This window comes from Sminthopsis crassicaudata, chromosome 4 (assembly GCF_048593235.1).
Source record: "Sminthopsis crassicaudata isolate SCR6 chromosome 4, ASM4859323v1, whole genome shotgun sequence".
NCBI classification, from domain to species: domain Eukaryota; kingdom Metazoa; phylum Chordata; class Mammalia; order Dasyuromorphia; family Dasyuridae; genus Sminthopsis; species Sminthopsis crassicaudata.
Window position 1 is genome coordinate 341,991,959 of NC_133620.1, and position 20,121 is coordinate 342,012,079.

General features: G+C 40.0%; 1 protein-coding gene across 1 annotated transcript; it reads right to left on the minus strand.

Moving 5' to 3' along the window:
• Positions 1 to 17,574: 17,574 nt before the first annotated feature.
• Positions 17,575 to 19,856, minus strand: SPPL2C (signal peptide peptidase like 2C). The gene has a single exon (XM_074260994.1). The coding sequence runs from the start codon at positions 19,762 to 19,764 to the stop codon at positions 17,725 to 17,727; it is 2,040 nt and encodes a 679-aa protein (XP_074117095.1). The 5' UTR covers positions 19,765 to 19,856; the 3' UTR covers positions 17,575 to 17,724.
• Positions 19,857 to 20,121: the final 265 nt, after the last annotated feature.

Here is a 20,121-nt window from a genome sequence, read left to right on the forward strand (position 1 = left end):
GAGGTAGATAGAAGAGGAGGTCATTGCTATAGTCCAGGGGAGAGGTAATGATGACTGTGTGAATGGAGATAATAGGACATAATTGAGAGATATTGCAGAGTTAGAAATAACAATTTTTGGAATTAATTGAATATCTGGATCGAGGAAGAGTAAGCAATAGGGACCATCCTCTTGGTGCTGGCTGACAAATTTAGGGACCCTGAAACGCTCATGTCCATATTAATTAGCTATCATCCTGCATATGTACATAGTTTTAGGTGGACTTAGTGCATAGGGCAAGTAAGTGGCACAGCAGATAGAGTGCCTTCCTTTCCGAATTCAAATCTGGCCTCAGACACTTTCCAGCTGTGTGATCCTGGGCAAGTCACTTCACCCTGTTTGCCTCAGTTTCTTCATCTGTAAAATGAGCCAGAGCAGGAAATGGCAAACCATTCCACTCTCTCTTTCAAGAAAACCCCAAATGGGGTCATAAAGAATTGGATTCAAATGAAATGACTGAACACCAACAAGGTAGTCTCTTAGCTTTTACCCCTAAAATAGGCAAGATGTTCTGTCCCCCCTAATTATAACTTTTAAAGATAAGTGCCTATCTGGAATCAAATGACCTTATGGCACTTGAGAGACAGCAGAGTGAGAGAGGAGACCAATGGATAGAGCACTGCCTTTAGAGCCAGAGGAACTGAGTTCAAAACTTGTCCATAGAGTTAAATACCTGCATGGCTTTGTATGATCAACTTAACTTCTCTGGGTCTTAATTTTCTTCTTTGTAAATGAGATAGTACAGTGGATAGAGTGTCAGATCTGAAGTCAGGAAGATTTGAATTAAAATTAAACCTCACTTACTTAACTCATTTGCCTCAGTTTCCCCATTTATAAAAAATAAGTTGGAGAAGGAAATGGCAAACCACTCCAGTGTCTCTTTCAAGAAAACCCCAAATGGGTCATGATGAGTCAGACATGACTGAAAAATAACTGAAAAAATGGGGAGGGTTGGACTTGATGTCTATTGATGTTCTTTCCAGCTTTAAACTATGATTCTACTATCCAGTCCATCCTCTTTTTATCTAACCTCGAATAGATTTGGAAGCATTTAAATCCCATGTTCTCATTTACTCTACCTATTACTAGACTCAAAGAGCCCTGCTCTGGAAGGCAGAGATAGCAGATTATATTGTGCTCCTCACCAGTCACCATGCCAGAGCCATTAAAAAGGAGGGAACATCCGTCATACATATCAGAAATGGAACTTTTCTTATATACAAAAGGAAAGTTTGGAAGGCCATGTTATAGATGGGGAAACTGAGACAAATAGAGGTTGTTGAAGGTCACATAGTACAGAGGAAGCAAGAGGACCAGAATAGGAACCTGAATGGATTCAAAATCAAGCTTTAATATTTATTAACTGAATAATTCTGGACCTCAGTTTCTTCCTCTGTAAAATAAAGTGTTAAGGCTAGATGACCTCTGTAGTCTCTTTCAGGTTTCAATCTAAGATTCCATGAACCCTCTTACAAGGAGCTTCCATTAACACCCCATCTAAATGTAGCATCCCCCTCTTTATCTCTAGACCTATTGAGGTTTCAATTATTTGTATAGAATTTTTTTGTTGCTTAGTCCTTTAAGTCATGTCCAATTTCTCATCATCCCAGTTGAGGTTTTCTTAGTGATAAACACTGGAGTGATTTTCCATTTTCTTCTCTGGCTCATTTTACAGATGGGGAAACTGAGGCAATTAGAGTTAAATGACTTGTCCAGGGTCACACAGCTAGTAAATGTCTAAGAACACATTTAAACTCACGAAGATGAGTCTTCATGAGAGGCAGCATTCACTAGAAGTCTAGCTATCCACTAGAACTACCTTAGCTGCATCCTTCATACAGAATATTCTTTAATAAATCTCATTTGATTAGATAAGTCTTGCATGTGGGTTTTCTCCTTTCCTGCAATGGTTTCCCTTTATATAAGTTAAGAAGTCTAATCTTGGTTTTTAGTGATCTACAGGCATAGGAATATAAAAAACCCAGATGATTTTAATTTGGTATCCCTAAGTTTTGGCAGAGTTCCCTTTGCTTTGTGTTATTATTATTATTGTTGTTGTTGTTGTTGTTGTTGTTGTTGTTGTTATTGTTTTGATCCTGTGTTACTGTCCTGAGGAATGCTGAAACAGAAGGAAATAACATTTTTTAAAGCAATTACATTAGTTGAATCATTTGTTACCAGTAAAAATAATTTTTATTGTATTTTTGTGGTCCACCTATGTCTCATTGCATTCTTTTAAAAATGGATTTTTATTTACTTATTTTTAAAATATCACAGCTTTCTTCCTGTGTCCCTCCTCCAATATCCCACACACCTCAGAACTGTAAGTTATAACTAAAGTTTTTCACCTTTTTGTGTTTTATACCTTTTTGACAATTTGGTGAAGCCTATGAATTCCTTTTCTGATAATCTTTGTAAATGTTTAAAGTAAAACACATAGAATTACAAAGAAATCAATTAAATTGAAATACAGTTATTAAGATATTTTTGAAAAAAGCTAAATTCATGGATTCCAGGTTAAGAATGCAGTCTTTTATAACAAAGTTTTTTTTTTTTAATTTAAAAAAATGGAAGAGAAAAAAATCAGTAAATCTACTCAATAAACACAATGGGAATGGTAAATCTGGCATTATATATATATACACATATGCTTGTATATGTATGTATGTATATATGTATATGCATTGTATTTATGTGTATGTATTGTATATATATATATATAAACATATGTATATATAACTTTAATCCTAAATTTGAATTATTGGATTGATCTGAGAGAATTCCATCCCTCAGAATAGCTGCAAAATGTGACTTTTGAAATGGGTGGGGAAAATGAATCATCACCTAGCTTTAAAATCCCATCTCACACAGAGAGCTCTAATTTGAACCATGGCAGCAAGTTCTTGATTCACATTTGCCCAGAGTGAGTTTAGTAGCTGTCTCCACCAGAACTCAGATCTCTTTTAATTGTATTCCAATGTTCTTCCTCACATGGAGAGAGACATATATACATACATATCTATATCTATATCTATCTGTCTATCTATCTATCTATCTATCTATCTATCTATCTATCTATCTATCTACAGAGAGACAGACAGACAGACAGACAGAGAGAGAGAGGCAGAGAGAAACAGAGACAGAGATTGAAAAAAGGTCCAAAGATGTGAATATCAACATTGTGATGGGAATCTTTTACTTACTTATTTTGCTATTTCTCCTGGATATCTGACTGGTTCTTGGGACCTGTTTCCTGTTAATGTTATCCTTTATAATTCCTGCCTTGTGGTAGATTTATTTTGGCAGCAGTAACCAACCACACAAATTCAAAAAGGAGGTATTTACACATACATGCACACACATACATACACACACACCAGACACAAATAATTGTCTCAGTACACATTAAACAGATTCTGGGGAGTCTTTGAATCTAGATCTAGAGCCCAAAGGGACAGGGCCAATTAATGTCCAAGGCACCAACATCCTCTTTCCATTGTCTCAGCCCAGTTTCCTTTCTATAGGAGGAAATGGTGGATAGAGTGCTGCATCTGAACTCAGGAGAAAATTAGCTTCAAATCTCAGTTTTGATTTACTTGTTGTGAGACTCAACAAGTCATCTCTCAGAGTTTCCTCTCAATTTCCTCTTTTCTAAAATGGGGATAATAATATTTTTATTCAAAGGCTATAAATTTCAAAGATGGTACAACCTGTTTTATAGAGTATTCTCACCTGGCCCTTCCTTATGTCAATGAAATCACATGTTTAGTTTCTATCCTATAGTTTCAAATAACATATTTCCACCTTTCTCCCTTCCTTCTAATTTTTCTCTGTTCTTTGTCTATTTAAAACAACATTCCAAAACAATGGAGTCTTGTATTTAGGGTAACTAAGTGATTTATTCAGTGGATAGAGTGCCTACCCAGGAACTGAAGGTCAGATCCAGCCTCAAAAATGAGCTGGGAAAGTCACTTAATCTTGTTTGCCTCAGTTTCCTCATCTGTCAAATGAGATGGAGAAAGAAATAACAAACCACTCCAAGATCTTTGCTAAGAAAAGCTTAACTGGGCTGTGGACAGTAAGACACAACAAAAATTACCAAACTACAATAATCCTGTGTCCAAGTCTCAAGGACTGAGTTTTCATTGATGGAGTGTATGATGTCTCTTGACCCACACATAATACAGACTGGATAAGGTTTTCAGCTTTTAATATATTAATTTTTATTTTAAGGGAGAACAGGTAAGCAGCCTATGGGGCTTGCCCTTCTCCAGTCAGTCAAGAAAACCTTTGTGAGGACATACACAGACTCTGTCCAAACCTGGTTTTACAATCCAAGTTTCTAAAATCATAGAATATCAGATATGGGAGAAGCCTTAAAGATCGTCTTATCCAATTCCTTCATTCTACAGAAGGGGAAACTGAGGTCAGGAGATGGTTCTGGGGACTCTAACAGTTAGTTAGCTAAAGAGCATTTATTAAACATCTACTATATGCCAGGCACTGTGCTAAGCTTTCAGTTAACAAAGAAAGGTTAAAAACATGGTCTTTGCCCTCAAGGAGATTACTTTTTAAGGAGGGAGTTAGCATATAGATAATTAAGTACATACAAGGTATACAAGGATGTATTATGGCCAGCCTAGTTGGTCTTAGAGAGCCAATTATTAAATTTTCATTGTGAGCATTTACTCCTCAGAAATTGGCAAATGCTCAAAATCAGGGTTTGATTTATTTTTTTGTTGATTGTCTAGACTTAAAAAAGCAATGGAGATTAATAATGTAGTTTAGTAATTCAGATTAAAGTTAAGAGTGTTTCCTATTAATGTTTTGTTTCTACAGAAAATGCTTGTTAAGCATTTACTGGCATATCCCCTGTAAATACAGAATGATGGCAGATGATCTAATAGGGAAAGATCCTGAAAACTGAGCATGGTGAGACTGAGAAGTCCACTTAGTAAGAGTCAAAGTAGGATCCTAGATCCTCTAGTGTCAAGAGTCCATTCTCTTTCTGTTAAATCACATTATTTGGGGGGAGCATATTTATCTAATATATAATATTTTATATGTAATAATTTATATATTAAATAATATTTATACACAATGGTATAATTTTATGTTTAATATTTTATATAATATATAAATATGATCTGGTAAAAAGTAAAGGATTGGAGATTTCCCTTTCCAAAGTTACCTCCTACTTCTAAAAATCTTGGTACCTACCCTCTTCCTAAGGGACTAGGTATAGAGACTTTCTTCATGCTATGTGCTCCCTTACTAGTTGTGTGATCTTAAGCAAGTCAGCTGCCTACCTTAATTTCTTCATCTGTGAAAGGGGATGATAGTGCCATCTGCCTCCTAGGTGAGGATCAAGTGAGATGATATTTGTAAAGAGCTTAGCTGACCGATAATGGGCACTATATAAATGCTTGCTATTATTATTATTATTATTACTCAGAATGTCCTCCTCCTTCATTGCCATCAATCTCACTTTTCTACAAACCTACCTTCTCCATCATCACTCAAGAATTACTCTCTTGTGTCACCTCAGGTCTTACACATCAGCCTGTGCTTATTCACACAAATCTTTATCCATAGAATGGACCTTCTCATCTCAGTCTGCTCTGAGACTGTCATTGTCCCCAGTTTATAGACGGTCACACTGAGATCCAAAGACATCACACTTGGCTTGTGGAAGATTTAAAACCAGAACATTTGACTTGATTGTTCAGTCGAATCCAACCGCTTCATGTATGAAGCATTGACTGGTTAAGAATTTTGTCTAGGGTGACACATAAAGTGAATGTCTGGGGCAGGATTTAGTCAGCTTTTCATTATCACATCTTACTGATTTATTAAATTTGCATCTTCATCACCTGACACAATGGCCAGCACCTAGTAAATATTTGATAAATACCTGTTGATTGATCTGTTGGTTGAAAAATGTCTCTTGAGAGTGAAACAAGGTTGCCCACTATCACCATTACTATTCAATATAGTACTAGAAACTCTAGCCTTGGCAATAAGAACCGAGAAAGAGATCCAAGGAATTAGAGTAGGAAATGAAGAAATCAAATTGTCACTTTTCGCAGATGACATGATGGTATACTTAGAGAACCCCAAAGACTCTGCTAAAAAGCTATTAGAAATAATTCAGAATTTTAGCAAAGTCGCAGGATACAAAATAAATCCACATAAATCCTCAGCATTTTTATACATTACCAACACAATCCAACAGCAAGAGATACAAAGAGAAATTCCATTCAAAATAACAGTCGATAGTATAAAATATTTGGGAATATATCTACCAAAGGAGAGTCAGGAATTATATGAGCAAAATTACAAAACACTTGCCACAAAAATAAAGTCAGATTTAAATAATTGGAAAGACATTCAGTGTTCTTGGATAGGCCGAGCGAATATAATAAAGATGACAATACTCCCCAAACTAATCTATTTATTTAGTGCTATACCAATCAGACTCCCAAGAAACTATTTTAATGACCTAGAAAAAATAACAACAAAATTCATATGGAAGAATAAAAGGTTGAGAATTGCAAGGGAACTAATGAAAAAAAAGTCAGAGGAAGGTAGTCTAAGTGTACCTGATTTAAAGCTCTATTATAAAGCAACAGTCACCAAAACCATTTGGTATTGGCTAAGAAATAGACTAGTTGATCAGTGGCATAGGTTAGGTTCACAGGGCAAGATAGTGAATAAAAATAGCAATCTAATCTTTGACAAACCCAAAGATCCCAAATTTTGGGATAAGAATTCATTATTTGACAAAAACTGCTGGGAAAACTGGAAATTAGTATGGCAGAAACTAGGCATGGACCCACATTTAACACCACATACTAAGATACGATCAAAATGGGTCCAAGATTTAGGCATAAAGAACGAAATCATAAATAAATTGGAGGAACATGGGATGGTTTACCTCTCAGACTTGTGGAGGAGGAAGGAGTTTGTGTCCAAGGGAGAACTAGAGACCATTATTGATCACAAAATAGAACATTTTGATTACACCAAATTAAAAAGTTTCTGCACAAACAAAACTAATGCAAACAAGATTAGAAGGGAAGTAACAAATTGGGAAAAAAAATTTACAGTTAAAGGTTCTGATAAAGGCCTCATCTCCAAAATATACAGAGAATTGACTTTAATTTATAAGAAATCAAGCCATTCTCCAATGGATAAATGGTCAAAGGATATGAACAGACAATTTTCAGATGATGAAATTAAAACGATTTCCACTCATATGAAAGAGTGTTCCAAATCACTATTGATCAGAGAAATGCAAATTAAGACAACTCTGAGGTATCATTACACACCTGTCAGATTGGCTAAGATGACAGGAACAAATAACGATGAATGTTGGAGGGGCTGTGGGAAAACTGGGACACTGATGCATTGTTGGTGGAGTTGTGAAAGAATCCAACCATTCTGGAGAGCAATCTGGAATTATGCCCCAAAAGTTATCAAAATGTGCATACCCTTTGACCCAGCCATACTACTACTGGGCTTATACCCCAAGGAACTACTAAAGAAGGGAAAGGGACCTGTATGTGCCAAAATGTTTGTGGCAGCCCTTTTCATAGTGGCTAGAAGCTGGAAGATGAATGGATGTCCATCAATTGGAGAATGGTTGGGTAAACTATGGTATATGAATGTTATGGAATATTATTGTTCTATAAGAAATGACCAACAGGAGAAATACAGAGAGGCTTGGAGAGACTTACATCAACTGATGCTGAGTGAAACGAGCAGAACCAGAAGATCATTATACACTTCAACAATGATACTGTACGAGGATGTATGCTGATGGAAGTGGATTTCTTCAACATAGAGAAGAGCTAATCCAATTCCAATTGATTAATGATGGACAGAACCAGCTACATCCAGAAAAGGAACACTGGGAAATGAATGTAAACTGTTATTTTTACCTTCTGAATCCAATTCTTCCTGTGCAACAAAAAATTCGGTTCTACACACATATATTGTATCCAAATTATACTGTAATATATTTAACATGTATAAGACTGCCTGCCATCTGAGGGAGGGGGTTGGGGGAGGAAGGGAAAAAATCTGAATAGAAGTAAGTGCAAGGGATAATGTTGTAAAAAATTACCCATGCACATGTACTGTCAAAAAATGTTATAATTATAAAATAAAATTAAAAAAAAAAGATAAATGTCTGTTGACTGATTTACTGGCTCTTTACTCTGCCCCACACTGTCTCTTTCCATATTGCTTTGTCTTGGTTTTCTAGCTAATCTATGAGTCTACAATTGGACAGTGAATTATTTTGGTAAACAATTCCATACTTATCCCATCCCACATATTCCCAACATAAAAGGGGAAGCACACAGAAGATGCTCAATGTTTGTTGAATGAAAGAATTTTGTGCATGTTGAATGGAGGTAAAATCTGGTTTGAGTGAACATTAAAACCGAATCTGGTGTGTGTGTGTGTGTGTGTGTGTGTGTGTAAACCTAAAGTCTCATAGAAACTGAGGACCCTGAATAGGAAGTTTATTTCCTTATAGGTGAAATTCAAGCTCTATCTCCAGGTCTTAAAGTCAAGAAGAACTGAGTTCAAATTCTGTTTACAATACTTGCCAGTTATATAATCTTGGGAAAATCATTTACCTTCTTTGCCTCAACTTCTTTATCTGTAAAATAAGGGGGTTGGACTCAACTGTTACCTATGTCCCTTCCAGCTCTAAATATATGATATCATGCTCCTATGACCTATTTCAAGATCATGGTTCCCTTATCTGTGGAGTGGAGCCAGACAAGAGAACATGAGTGGAGGGGTTTTGTGGGGGAAGGGAATTCCAGAGACAGAAGGAATTGAAGAAGGGGATTGTGTCATTAATGAGGTCATTAAGACTTCTTCAAAAGAAATCCTAAAGAATGGATTATCAAGTCAGGAGCTAAATGCTGCCACAAGGGGGAAGTAAAAGGGTAACTGCATGAAGATCAGGGACTCTAATAGGAGAAAAAGATTTAAGATTTTATCAATAAGGATTGAGTTCAGTGTAAGGGAACTTGCGTTCTCTGTAGAATTCTAGCTGGAAATTAAGTTGGGGGAAAGGTACCATATGGAGGAAAGTTTACTCCAGGTATGATCAAATTGAGGAGTTCTCTGTCTCTTGCTCAGTCTGGCTCATCCCCTTAGATCATGGTGGATGATTCCTGACTCTTACTGCCCCCCTCTCACCTCCATGTGGAAGCCCATCAGGACAGTGGCAGAGGAGGCAGGCCTCAAGAGTACAGTGACAGGATCCTCTGGGGAGTGGTTCATGGTTATTAACAGGGCTGAGGTAGTTATGAGCCAATGGAGCCTATGAAGGATAGACTCCTGGCAATGTCACAGTTCTAGGACAAAGCCCCCATTTGGACATAATAATGATAAACTGCTTGTACTTCCTTCCCTTATTCTTCCCATTATGTTGTCTGGGAATCTTAGAAAGCACATCAAGCCACGGTCTATTGGAACCCCTAACCCTCCCCTGGACCACCATACTAACCCATTACAATTCTTGATTCTGAGAAGGCTTTTTTAGCATCTGCTCTTAATGATAAAGATTGAGGACGAATTCTGTGAGCCTTTATCTCCTTCAAAGACACCCAGATATGAAACTAATGGCACAGACAAGCCATTGGGACAAATGGGAAAAGTTCATAACCTAGGGACATTGAAGTGAAGAAAATAGGGTATCTATATGGAAACTGCAGAGCAGACCATCTGGGGCATGTTGGCTCAACTAGAGCCCCTTTCTAGGGAAGACACACACCCAGCCTGAAGAAGACAAAAGTAATAGGTGTAGACCAGAGCTTTTAAAAGTTTTTGGTTTTTGTTTTTTTTTGTTTGTTTGTTTTTTTTACTGGTGACCCCTTTTAACCAGAGAAATTTTTATGCAATTCTAGGTATATAGATTTACAAAATCTATATATTAATTAATTTATTTTAATAATATTTTATTTTATTATTATTTTAATAATTTTAATTTAATTTAATATTAAAATATTAAATCATAAAGAAATTTTATTTTAAAACAACTCTTTGGCATACAAATAATTTTGCCATTATTAAAGACAAAAGTAAACTTGCCTACTAGTGAAATAGATGTGCTAATTTATTTTTACAGAAAGAATTACGTTTTGATGGAATATTTAGTACTTTTTACTGTTGTCAATTTTTTCATAACCTCCATACTCAATTACAAAAACCCCATTTGAAGTCACAACCCGTTGTAGATTGACTCTAGACACTTATTAGTTGTGGATTCTGGTCAAGTATGCACCTCATTTAACCTCTATTTGCCTCAATTTCTTTATCTGCAAATTAAGAAGGAATAAGCCCTTGCTAAATGCTTTTCAAGGATTAACTCATTTGATGAGAATAACAATAGTACTGAAGTTATTGTGGATCAAATGAGATAACATTTATAAAGCACTTTGAATATTAATATATATATATATATACATATATATATATATATTATATATACTAGTACTATATACTAGTAAGTCTTTTATAAGTTTGTTCATTTCTCTCTCCCAATAACAATAGCTATCATTTGCATTTTCTTCTAAATGTGGGGTGTGTATGTGCTGCTAGAAAGTTTTTCTGTATTTCAGACCAAAATATGCCCTCTCTGCTTCTTCCACCTTCTTGCTCCTAATTCATCCCCATGAAACTCAGGGCCAATGGGACTGGAGGTCTCATTCCATGTTTATGCAAGATAGAAGCTAGTGATCACTGTAGTTTTAGATCTGAGTTCTAATTTAAACTCAGACAGTTACTAGTTGAGTAACTCCAGGCTAATCTCTTAATTTATCTGAATCTTAACTTCTGTAAAATGGGGATACTAATCAACCTCATAGGATTATTATTTTAAGCCCTATAGAAATGTATATTATTAACTAGTGACCTCTAGCCTTAGAGATATGACTATCATTGTGAGGGTAAGACTTTGTAACAAGGAAGTTCTATAAAAGTGATAATTTGGGAATTCTGATCTGTCTTCCCTAGTGTATTGATTATTTTCTTCCCTTGAGGCCTTTCCCAAAGATGTTGGTGTTTAGGAATGGGGTATCCTATTTGTGTTTCCCTTGGAGAATAGGACATTTCCATTTTGGTTCCAGGCTGGGCTAATTAAGCTTGAAGCTCAGATGATCTCCCTGAAGCTTTCCTGAATCCATTTTAGATTGAGTTATCTAATTATACCTGGGGAGTTCCTAAATCATAAAGGGCAATTGGAACTTTGCCTCAGGGTGGCAGGGGGAGAGCAACTACAGAAATTAAGTGCATAGAGAATGAGTTCTTTCCTTTCCCTCCCAAGGCAATCTCCTGACTAATGGTTTAGTAAAAGTATTCTGGGATCTCTGAGTCCTTCCAGTTACGTTGCCCAGTGGATAGAGAACTGGTCCTGGAATTAGGAAGACTTGACTTAAAAATCCAGCCTAAAACTGTCTGATCTTGGGAAGGGCAAGTTATTTTAACTTCTGCCTATTTCAGTTTCCTCAACTATGCAATGAGGATAAAAATAGTACTAACCTCCTAAGGATTGTTGTGAGGATCAAATTATATATTTAAAGAGTTCTTGCTGTATAGTAGGTATTATATAATGTTTATTTCCTTCCTTCTAAAGTGAGATATCCTGACCTATGGCATTGACATGCTAAAGAGGGAAGCATTTCCTCCTCATGCCTTGAAGTTTCCATTGGCTCATGTCATGTGAGCATGATTTCCCCTCCAATCTCTCGTCTGGCCATGATTTAATGATACCATTCTCAATTTCTTGGCCATTTGGTATCCCTCTCCTTGATATCCAGCTTCTCCCCTCACTGTTCTCCTCCCCTTCTGTACTATACCTCTACCCTAACATGAATTTCCCTTGGGTATAATCACTTCTAGTTACAATTCTGTCCTTCTTTTCATATCCTCCCACTATCCATACAAATCATAACCTTTCTGTGACTTAGCAGATGTTCTTAGAGTATTGCTGTAGATGAAAAACTCAGCTTGTGACCATCCTGCTGATGAATATGAATGAATGGCATAAGTCTTCATAGAAGAACATACATTTCTCATATGGCCCATACTCCATATCTTCCAAGCTTAATTGGACCTACCAGAGCTTATGAATCACTGACATGACTTCAGGACCTCAGGGTCCTGATAATGATAATGATAAGGCATCAAAAAAGGGATATTAGTAGAATTTATTGAGACAGTTGCTACTTAAAAAACATGAGAATATGAGTCCAGTATAAGTACAAAATTATTTATAGCAGCTTCTTTTTGTGGATAGAAACCATTGTCTCCCTGCCCTTGACTCACCAATGGGTTGGAGACATGGTATTTTCCCTCAGTCTGGTTTAGCCATCTGCTGAGCTGATTTAACCAGGGTGTGATTGCTGCACATGCTCCAGCTTCTAGGAGCCACAGGTGAGAATTGGGTGAAGGTGGGAACCAAAGGTAGATGAGCATCCCTGAAAAGGGCCAGATATGTGGTATTCCCTATGTGAAAATCTTCTCCATTTCATAGACGATGGTATCAGAGATCTGGAGCTGGAAGGGATCTCAGGGGTTACCTAGTCCAACCCCCTCATTTTATAGATGAGAAAACTAATGTCCAAAAAGTTGAGTTGCTCAAGATTACATCAGTAGTAAATGGCAGAGCTGGGTTTCAAACTCAGGCTCCTTAGTTTCAATTTCAGAGTGTTCCAAGTTAAGCATTGTTTCATCTTTAATAATATTGACAACCCATATGAAGTTGTCTAGGATCTTATAGAGCTGTCGAGGGCTTTAAGGGGTTAGGTGACTTGACTATGGCCATAAAGTTAGTATGGGTCAGTTGGCAGGACTTATTTGTTTTGATTTAAAACCTGATAATTTTAGGATCACTTAGTCTCATAGAATCCACATCTTCCTTCAAGATGTAGTCCAAACATCACTTTGTCCACAGTCTTTCCTGATCTCAGTGTCCTCCTCCCAAATTGTCTTACGTTTAATGATTTTGCATCTCTTTGTATTTATTTTCTATATCTTTTTATATGTTTTCTCTCTTATTAGAAGGTAGTGGTATTTACATCCCTAGTAGTATTCAGTAGATGCTTTTTGGCCCTTATCTCCTTTTTAATTGTTATACATGTATATTAACTTTTTAAATGCACATTTCTTTAGGAATCATGTTGGGAGAGAAAAATCAGAAAAAATAAAAGGAAAAGAGAAAAAAACAGAAAAAAGAAGTGAACATATGTGTTGATTTACATTCAAGCTTTATAGTTCTCTTTCTAGATGCAAATAGTGTTTTCTATCCAAAATTTATTGGAATTGCCTTGAATCATTGAAGCACTGAGAACAACCAAGTTTTTCATAATTGATCTTTGTACAATTTTGCTGTTATTGTGTACAATGTATTCCTGGTTCTGCTTTTTTCATTCACCATCAGTTCATGTAAATCTTTCCAGGCCTTTCTAAAATCATCTTGTTCATCATGTTTTATAGAACAATAATATTCCATTAACTTCATATACCACAACTTATTCAGTCATCTCCCAAATGATGCACACTTTTAGTAGATGTTTAATGCTTATTGATTGATTAGGTGCCTTGACCTTCTATGTGCTTAACATTAATTTAATGGATAAATTAATAAGTCATAGCTATGTTATTGTTGCTGTCTTTTTTCAATTACTTTGTTCAATGACTTAAAAAGTCACGTCAGAGTCTTTGTGACCCCAGTTGGTGTTTTTTGGAAAATATTCTGGAATAGTTTGCCATTTCCTTCTTCAGCTCATTTTATAGATTAGGAACTGAGGTAAACTGAGTAAAATGACCTGCCCAGAGACACATAGCTATAAATCTGAGGCCAGATTTGAAGTAAAAAAGATGAGTTTTCCTGATTTTAGGTCCAGCATTCTAACCATTGTGTCACCTAACTTCTATAGGTTAGACTAATGATTATATCTATTATTTATAGATCTTAATTTATATTTTCATCAGTTGTTAGTCATTATTTTATCATATTGTTATAACTTTTAATAACTGTAATTTGTACAATGATTTATGATTTATTGCAAGGTAATATAAAAAGAGCAGAAAAACATTGTATAAACTGGACAGAATTTTATCCAGGATAAAAGGAGGACTTCAAAATTACACAAGTTACAATCTCAGTAGATTTTTTTTTTTTTAAACAGGGTTTGTCTAGGGCACAGTCCTTAGGGAGCACCTTCTTCGTTCTCCAGTAACTTCCTGTGTTTGGGTCCTTGCATAGATTCATGACTTCTTTATAATAATCCTTTGTATAAACAGCTAAACCTGCTGCCAGAACACAGATACAAAGTTGAGAGGTGGCACCAGACCCTACTATCAGATGAATTAATAGCTCAGACATTTATGAATAGGAGCCTTGTAGTTGTCAGAAAGGTTGGGATGGTTTTTGTAAAGTTGGGCAGAAGCAGGAGGAGGGAAAAATATATATGAGGTCAAGAGGACGGGTCTCAGACCTGAAAGCGCGTGAGAACAGAGAGCTAACTCTTGACTACCACAGGAAAGCAGGTCACCTCTTGGTGGAATTGATGGCACATAAATACCATTTAGAAAAGGCATTTAAATGGGGGACTGAAGCAGTCTCTGTGGGCTTGCTTCAGCTGCCCATGTTTCAGGATGGCCTCCTTGTTCATTTCTTTATGGGGAAAGGGAGTATTTTGTTTTCAGTGCTAGGATAGGACCAGTATTTTTTTCCCCTCTAAAGGTCCCTGACACAGCTCTACCCCATTCAAAACTGCCACACACAATCCTTGACCCTAGAGCTTCACTAATGGTTTCCCTGATGCAGCTTCCTCTCCACCTTTCCCCTATGAAACCTGATTGGTCCCATATTTCCTGACACAGCTTCCTGGTCTAGGGGCATAAAAGGTCCCAGCTCAGGTGTGGTTTAGTCTGTTCAGTCTTGGAGGATACCTGAGACCACTTGAGTTGCCATGCCCCAAAGACTTATTGATCAGATTTTTCCTGATGAAGACGAGGGGGAATGGTCCCTAAGTACCATTGTGACCTTGCTGTTTTAGGGAAAAGAAAATTTCTCCTCTTGTTAAATAGTCAGTGACCTATAAGTGCTTCATTTCATTTCAATCTTGAACTTGAAGCAAGATAATACTGGTGTTAGAACAGTGCTTATAACATTTGGCTCAGTCTTGGCAGAATGGAATGAAATAATGAGATGGCTTGTGGCTCCCATTGGAAAGAACCCTGCAAATTCAGATGGAGGAACCCTGCCTTGCTTCCTGTCAGTGAAGAACTTCTGAATTTATGGGGAGTCCTCTTTGTGAGAAAGGCAGCAGGCTCCTGTTTTGTCAGGCAGATTAGCATTGTGGATGCTGGAGGAGGCTGCCTGGGAGTGTAAAGAAAGTAGGAATATCAGTATTCCTCAGTTGTTGTTAGCTGTGCCACACAAATTGGACTGCCAGAATAGTCAGACTGGGAGGTATGTGAGAGAATAGTCACATAGACCAAGACCAAAATTTATCAAAAGACGCTTTGCTCCTTTCCTCTCTTCCCACACACACCACATAACATGGTGAACAGAGTGCCCAGAATTATTCCTAGATGGGGAATAACTGCTTGTACTTGGTCTAATATAGCCAGCATTTTTCTAATCCTTTTAGTTTTGCAAGGCCCCTTTACAAATGTGATCTTATTTCATCATAACAACTCTGGGAAGTAGATGCTATTATTATCTCCATTTCACAGATGAAAAAATTGAGGCCAGGAGAGCTCAAGTGATTCATTCAGAGTCACACAGCTAGAAGTGTCAGAGGCTATATTTGAACTCAGGTCTTCCCATCTTCTGTACCACCTAACTGAAGTCTCAAAGGGTCATCTCTACTCTCTAGCTCTGAAACAAGGTACCTGTTAAAGTCTTTTGGAAAGCATATTTTAAAATAGTATTTTGTTTTTCCAAATACATGCATAGTTTTCATCATTTATCTTTTGTAAAGCTTTGTGTTCCATTTTTTTTTGCTTTCCCTCCCTCTCTCCTCAAGACAGCAAGCAATCTGATATAGGTTAAATATGTGCAATCTTTTAAAACATATTTACATATTTGTCATATTCTTCAAGAAAAATCAAAGGAAAAAATCCACAAAAATGAAAATGAAAAAAAAAAGGGGAGGGGGAATACTACGCTTTAATCCACATTCAGTCCTGGAGAGCATTTTTATCCCAGCCTATTGTCCCAGAGTTAGGATGCTGCTCTCTACTAACAGGAGGAAACTAGGGACCCAATGTCTTATACTTTTATAGGTGGTGTAGTTGAGCTAAAAGGGACCTTAAGAGATTACTTAGTTCACCTGTTATATTTTATATAGCTGGGGAAAACTGAGGCCTCAGAAAATGAAATGATTATAAAAGCTAGTTTCAGAATGGGGTTTTAGAGGCCATCAGCCTAATTAACGCTCATCAGCTAGATGAATATATCAATTTCTTCATCTAGCTTCTTCATTTTGAGTGTGAAGGAACTAAGCCTGAGGAAGAGAGTGATCCAGATGACAGACTTTAAGAGGCATCATTTCCATCTTTTATAGAAATGGAAACTGAGGACCAAGAAAGAAGGTGACTGATCTAAAGTCATACAGTGGCAGAGCCCAGACCAGTACTTGGGTGGGACTGCAATACCACTGTGTGTTCTTTCCACTGTGTACAAGGGAAAGTACATAAGAGTGTGTGTGTGTGTGTGTGTGTGTGTGTGTGTGTGTGCGTACACACACACACACACATACACACACAGTATGTAAGTAGCACAGGGGGAAATAAACTATTAAAACTGAATTCATTACCATGGAAAGGGTGTTAGATTTGAAGTCAAGAACATCTTTCAAATCCAAATCCTACTATTGATACCTTGTGAGTAATGATGGGTAAATTTACTATTCTTGGACCTATTTCTCCTTCTATAAAATGAGAAGTTTGAATTAGATATCTTGGTGTCTCTGGGCAAGCTCTATCTAAGAAGAGGTTAAGAGTAATAAATAGATTCAATAAAAATGTCGCTGATAAGGTCAGCTACCCATTGGACTTATTGTCAGGAAGACTGGGTTCAAATACTGCTTCCAGTCCTCCTTTGCTGTTTGATCCTGGATTAGTAAATCACTTAACTTTTAATGGCCTCAGTTTTTTCACTTTGTGTGTGTGTGTGTGTGTGTGTGTGTGTGTGTGTGTGTGTGTGTGTGATGGTATATACCTCATAGTTATGAAGATCAAATGAGATAAATTACCTGGAATTACTTGGAAACCTTAAAGCATTATTAAATTATTTCACTCCCTTTATACATAGATGAAAGAATTGTGAAGAGCTGTTTAAGAGATCTGAGAAACCTGGGGGATGGCTCTGGCTTTTCACAGAAGGCCACTTTGGCAGCCCCTAGCACCTGGATCCCCAGTACCAGAATCCTCCAGTGACAGTGGAGGCCTATTGATTGATTTCTAGGTCCTGACAAGACACCATAGACAACAGACTTTCTTGCCAGGTGGGCAATGGACCTTTTTAATGCCTCTTTTTCCTGTTGCCATGAGTGCTTTTGCTCTGTGATCTTCCTTCATAGCCCTCCAAGGGCAAGGTTGAGTGGGAGCCTGGAAGGCCGGCCGTGGGGCTGGCTGGTTCCCAGTTTAGAGGGAGGCCTGAGCCGAGAGGCTCTTCTTCACCTTTAAGCCCTTCCTTTTGTGCAGCCCTGTCCAGGCAGCAGAGCCTTCAGGGGCATTGCTCAGGGCCATGTTGGGCGTGCTCAGAGTTCCTGGCTCTTCATCAGTTTCAATGGGAGAGGTGGGTAGCTCTTCTGGGTCCAGGTTGGCGTCGCTCCAGCCTTCCGAGCTGTCGCTGAGGCAGCACGGGCTGGTGCTTTCGTCCTCTGCGGGCAGGATGGTCTCTTCCGAGTGCCCGTTGAGGTTGCTCTCTGGGGGGGTGGGCCCCTCCCCAGTGGGCCCCTTGCTCCCCACAATGGGCTGCACTTCGGTTTCTTCCTCCGGCTTCTGGTCCGACAAGGGCGATGGCTCTTCGGCTCTCACCCTGCTGCTTGGGGACGGAGGTAGCCGAATGATAGTGTGAGGAGGCGGCTTGACGAAGCCCTGCCCGGTCCAAAAGAGGGAGAGCTCCTGGCGACAGAGGGCAACAACTAGGCTGGTGATGAGCGTACAAGACACTAGGTAGAGCAGGGCGGGCTGGCCCATCTGCATGAGGATCATGGCGCAGAAAGTAACCAGCAGGCCCACGGCGTACGCCACGGTGCAGGCCATGTAATAGACTCGGGAGGAGTGTACCTGGATGTCAAAGCGGTGGCAGTAGGCCACCAGGAAGCCGGGGACCACGATGTCCCCAAAGCCAAGGATGGAGAAGGGCCGGTCGCACAGAGTCAGGGGCGAGAAGCTGAGGCGGGGCACCTTCAGCACCATGGGCAGCTTTTCGTGGCTGGTGGAGTCCGAGGGCCCGGAGGCCACCTCCACCATGATGCTCTCGCCGGTCCGCGTGAGGAAGGGGGTGATGAAGACGAAGAACACGTCGAAGGCCAGCAGGGCCAGCAGGAAGGAGGCGCAGCTGCGCAGCGTGGGCAGCCTCACCCGGCGGAGCACGAACAGGCAGTAGGCCACCCCGAGCGTGTCTTGGAGAAGCCAGGCCCAGTGCTCCTCGTTCCGGAAGATCACCCACACGGCCGTGATGGAGGTGCACACGCCGGCCAGCAGGATCAGGGACAGCTGCAGGTAGGTCTGCAGACCCGGCAGGACGAGCTGGTAGCGCCCCAGGGGCAGGCGGCGGGCCAGCGGGGCCAGGCAGCTGTAGAGGCCCGTGCCGGCCCCCAGGCCGAAGATGCCGATCATAATGTAGACGAAGCAGTCGTAGAAGAAGTAGAGCAGCAGCATGATGGAACAGGACATCAGGACCACCGCCCCCGTCATGGCGGGCGTGAAGTCCACCGGCTCTTCCTCCTCGTCGTCCTCTTCCACGGCGCCCTCCGCTTCCTCGCTCACGCTCATCCCTCCGCCCCGGCGCTCCCGGCGCCGCTGCAGCCGCTCGGCCTCGCTCAGCCCGGCCCAGTAGCCGCCCAGGGCCACCGTGCCCACGGCCAGGATGAAAATGATCACCATGTTGTAGTCAAGGACGGGCTCCGGAGGTACGTACATGGCCACCCGGACGGCCGCCCCGCCCCGAGACCTGTCCAAGATGTCCAACATGTCATCGTAGCGGAGCACGGCCACGGGGATGGTCAGGTCGGGGAGCGGCCCGTGGCTCTGATAAGTCGCTGGAACCGGGGTGGTGTCTGAGCACTGGAAGCCCCCCGAACGGCTGACGATGAGAATCCCGTGGGCGCCCTGGCCCTGGGCCAGGCGCCCCTTGGCATAGAAGCTGCAGTTCCCCCGCAGGACCATGGCGGTGGTTTTGCTCAATGGTTTCTCAGGGCTAGAGCCTGGGGGGTAAGGCTGGTGGGTGTTCTCACTGGGGCACCAGGGTGCTTTGGTGCCGTCATGCAGGGGCAGCAGGGGGGCATGGTGGAGGTCCCGGGGCAAGGTGACGTACTCAGAACTGAAGAGGGCACAGTAGTCTTTGCTACCCTTCTTTTCTGATACCACATGGACCACGCCATACTCTCCGTGGGCTGGAGTACCCACATGGAGTAGGAGGAGGATGAAGGGGAGGAGGAGGTCCAGAGCTACCATCCTCCTCAGCCACCTGCTTCAGTGTCCTGCAGGCCTGAGTTACCTTGTGAGTGGGCTTTACCCCACAACACAGTTGGCCTGCATTCAACTGCCCCATAGAGGGGGGGTCCCCTCCCCTCCCTGTCACAGAGCAAGCCCCTGGAAACCAGCGCCCCGCCCACTTCATCATAAAACACGGGACCCCAGAGGAGGGAGAGCAGTCAGGCACACTTTGAGCTCCTTTCCATTTATGGCTTAAAAAAAAAAAGTCCCTCATAAATACCTAATAGCCTCCATTCCATCGTTTCCCCCCAGTCCAGGCCTTTCGTGTTGCTGCCTCGTAATTCCGTCTACTCACATTCTTTGCCTAATACTTTA

Coding starts and splice junctions, on each gene's coding strand:
- SPPL2C (XM_074260994.1), bottom strand. CDS start 19,764: ATGGTAGCTCTGGACCTCCTCCTCCCCTTCATCCTCCTCCTACTCCAT.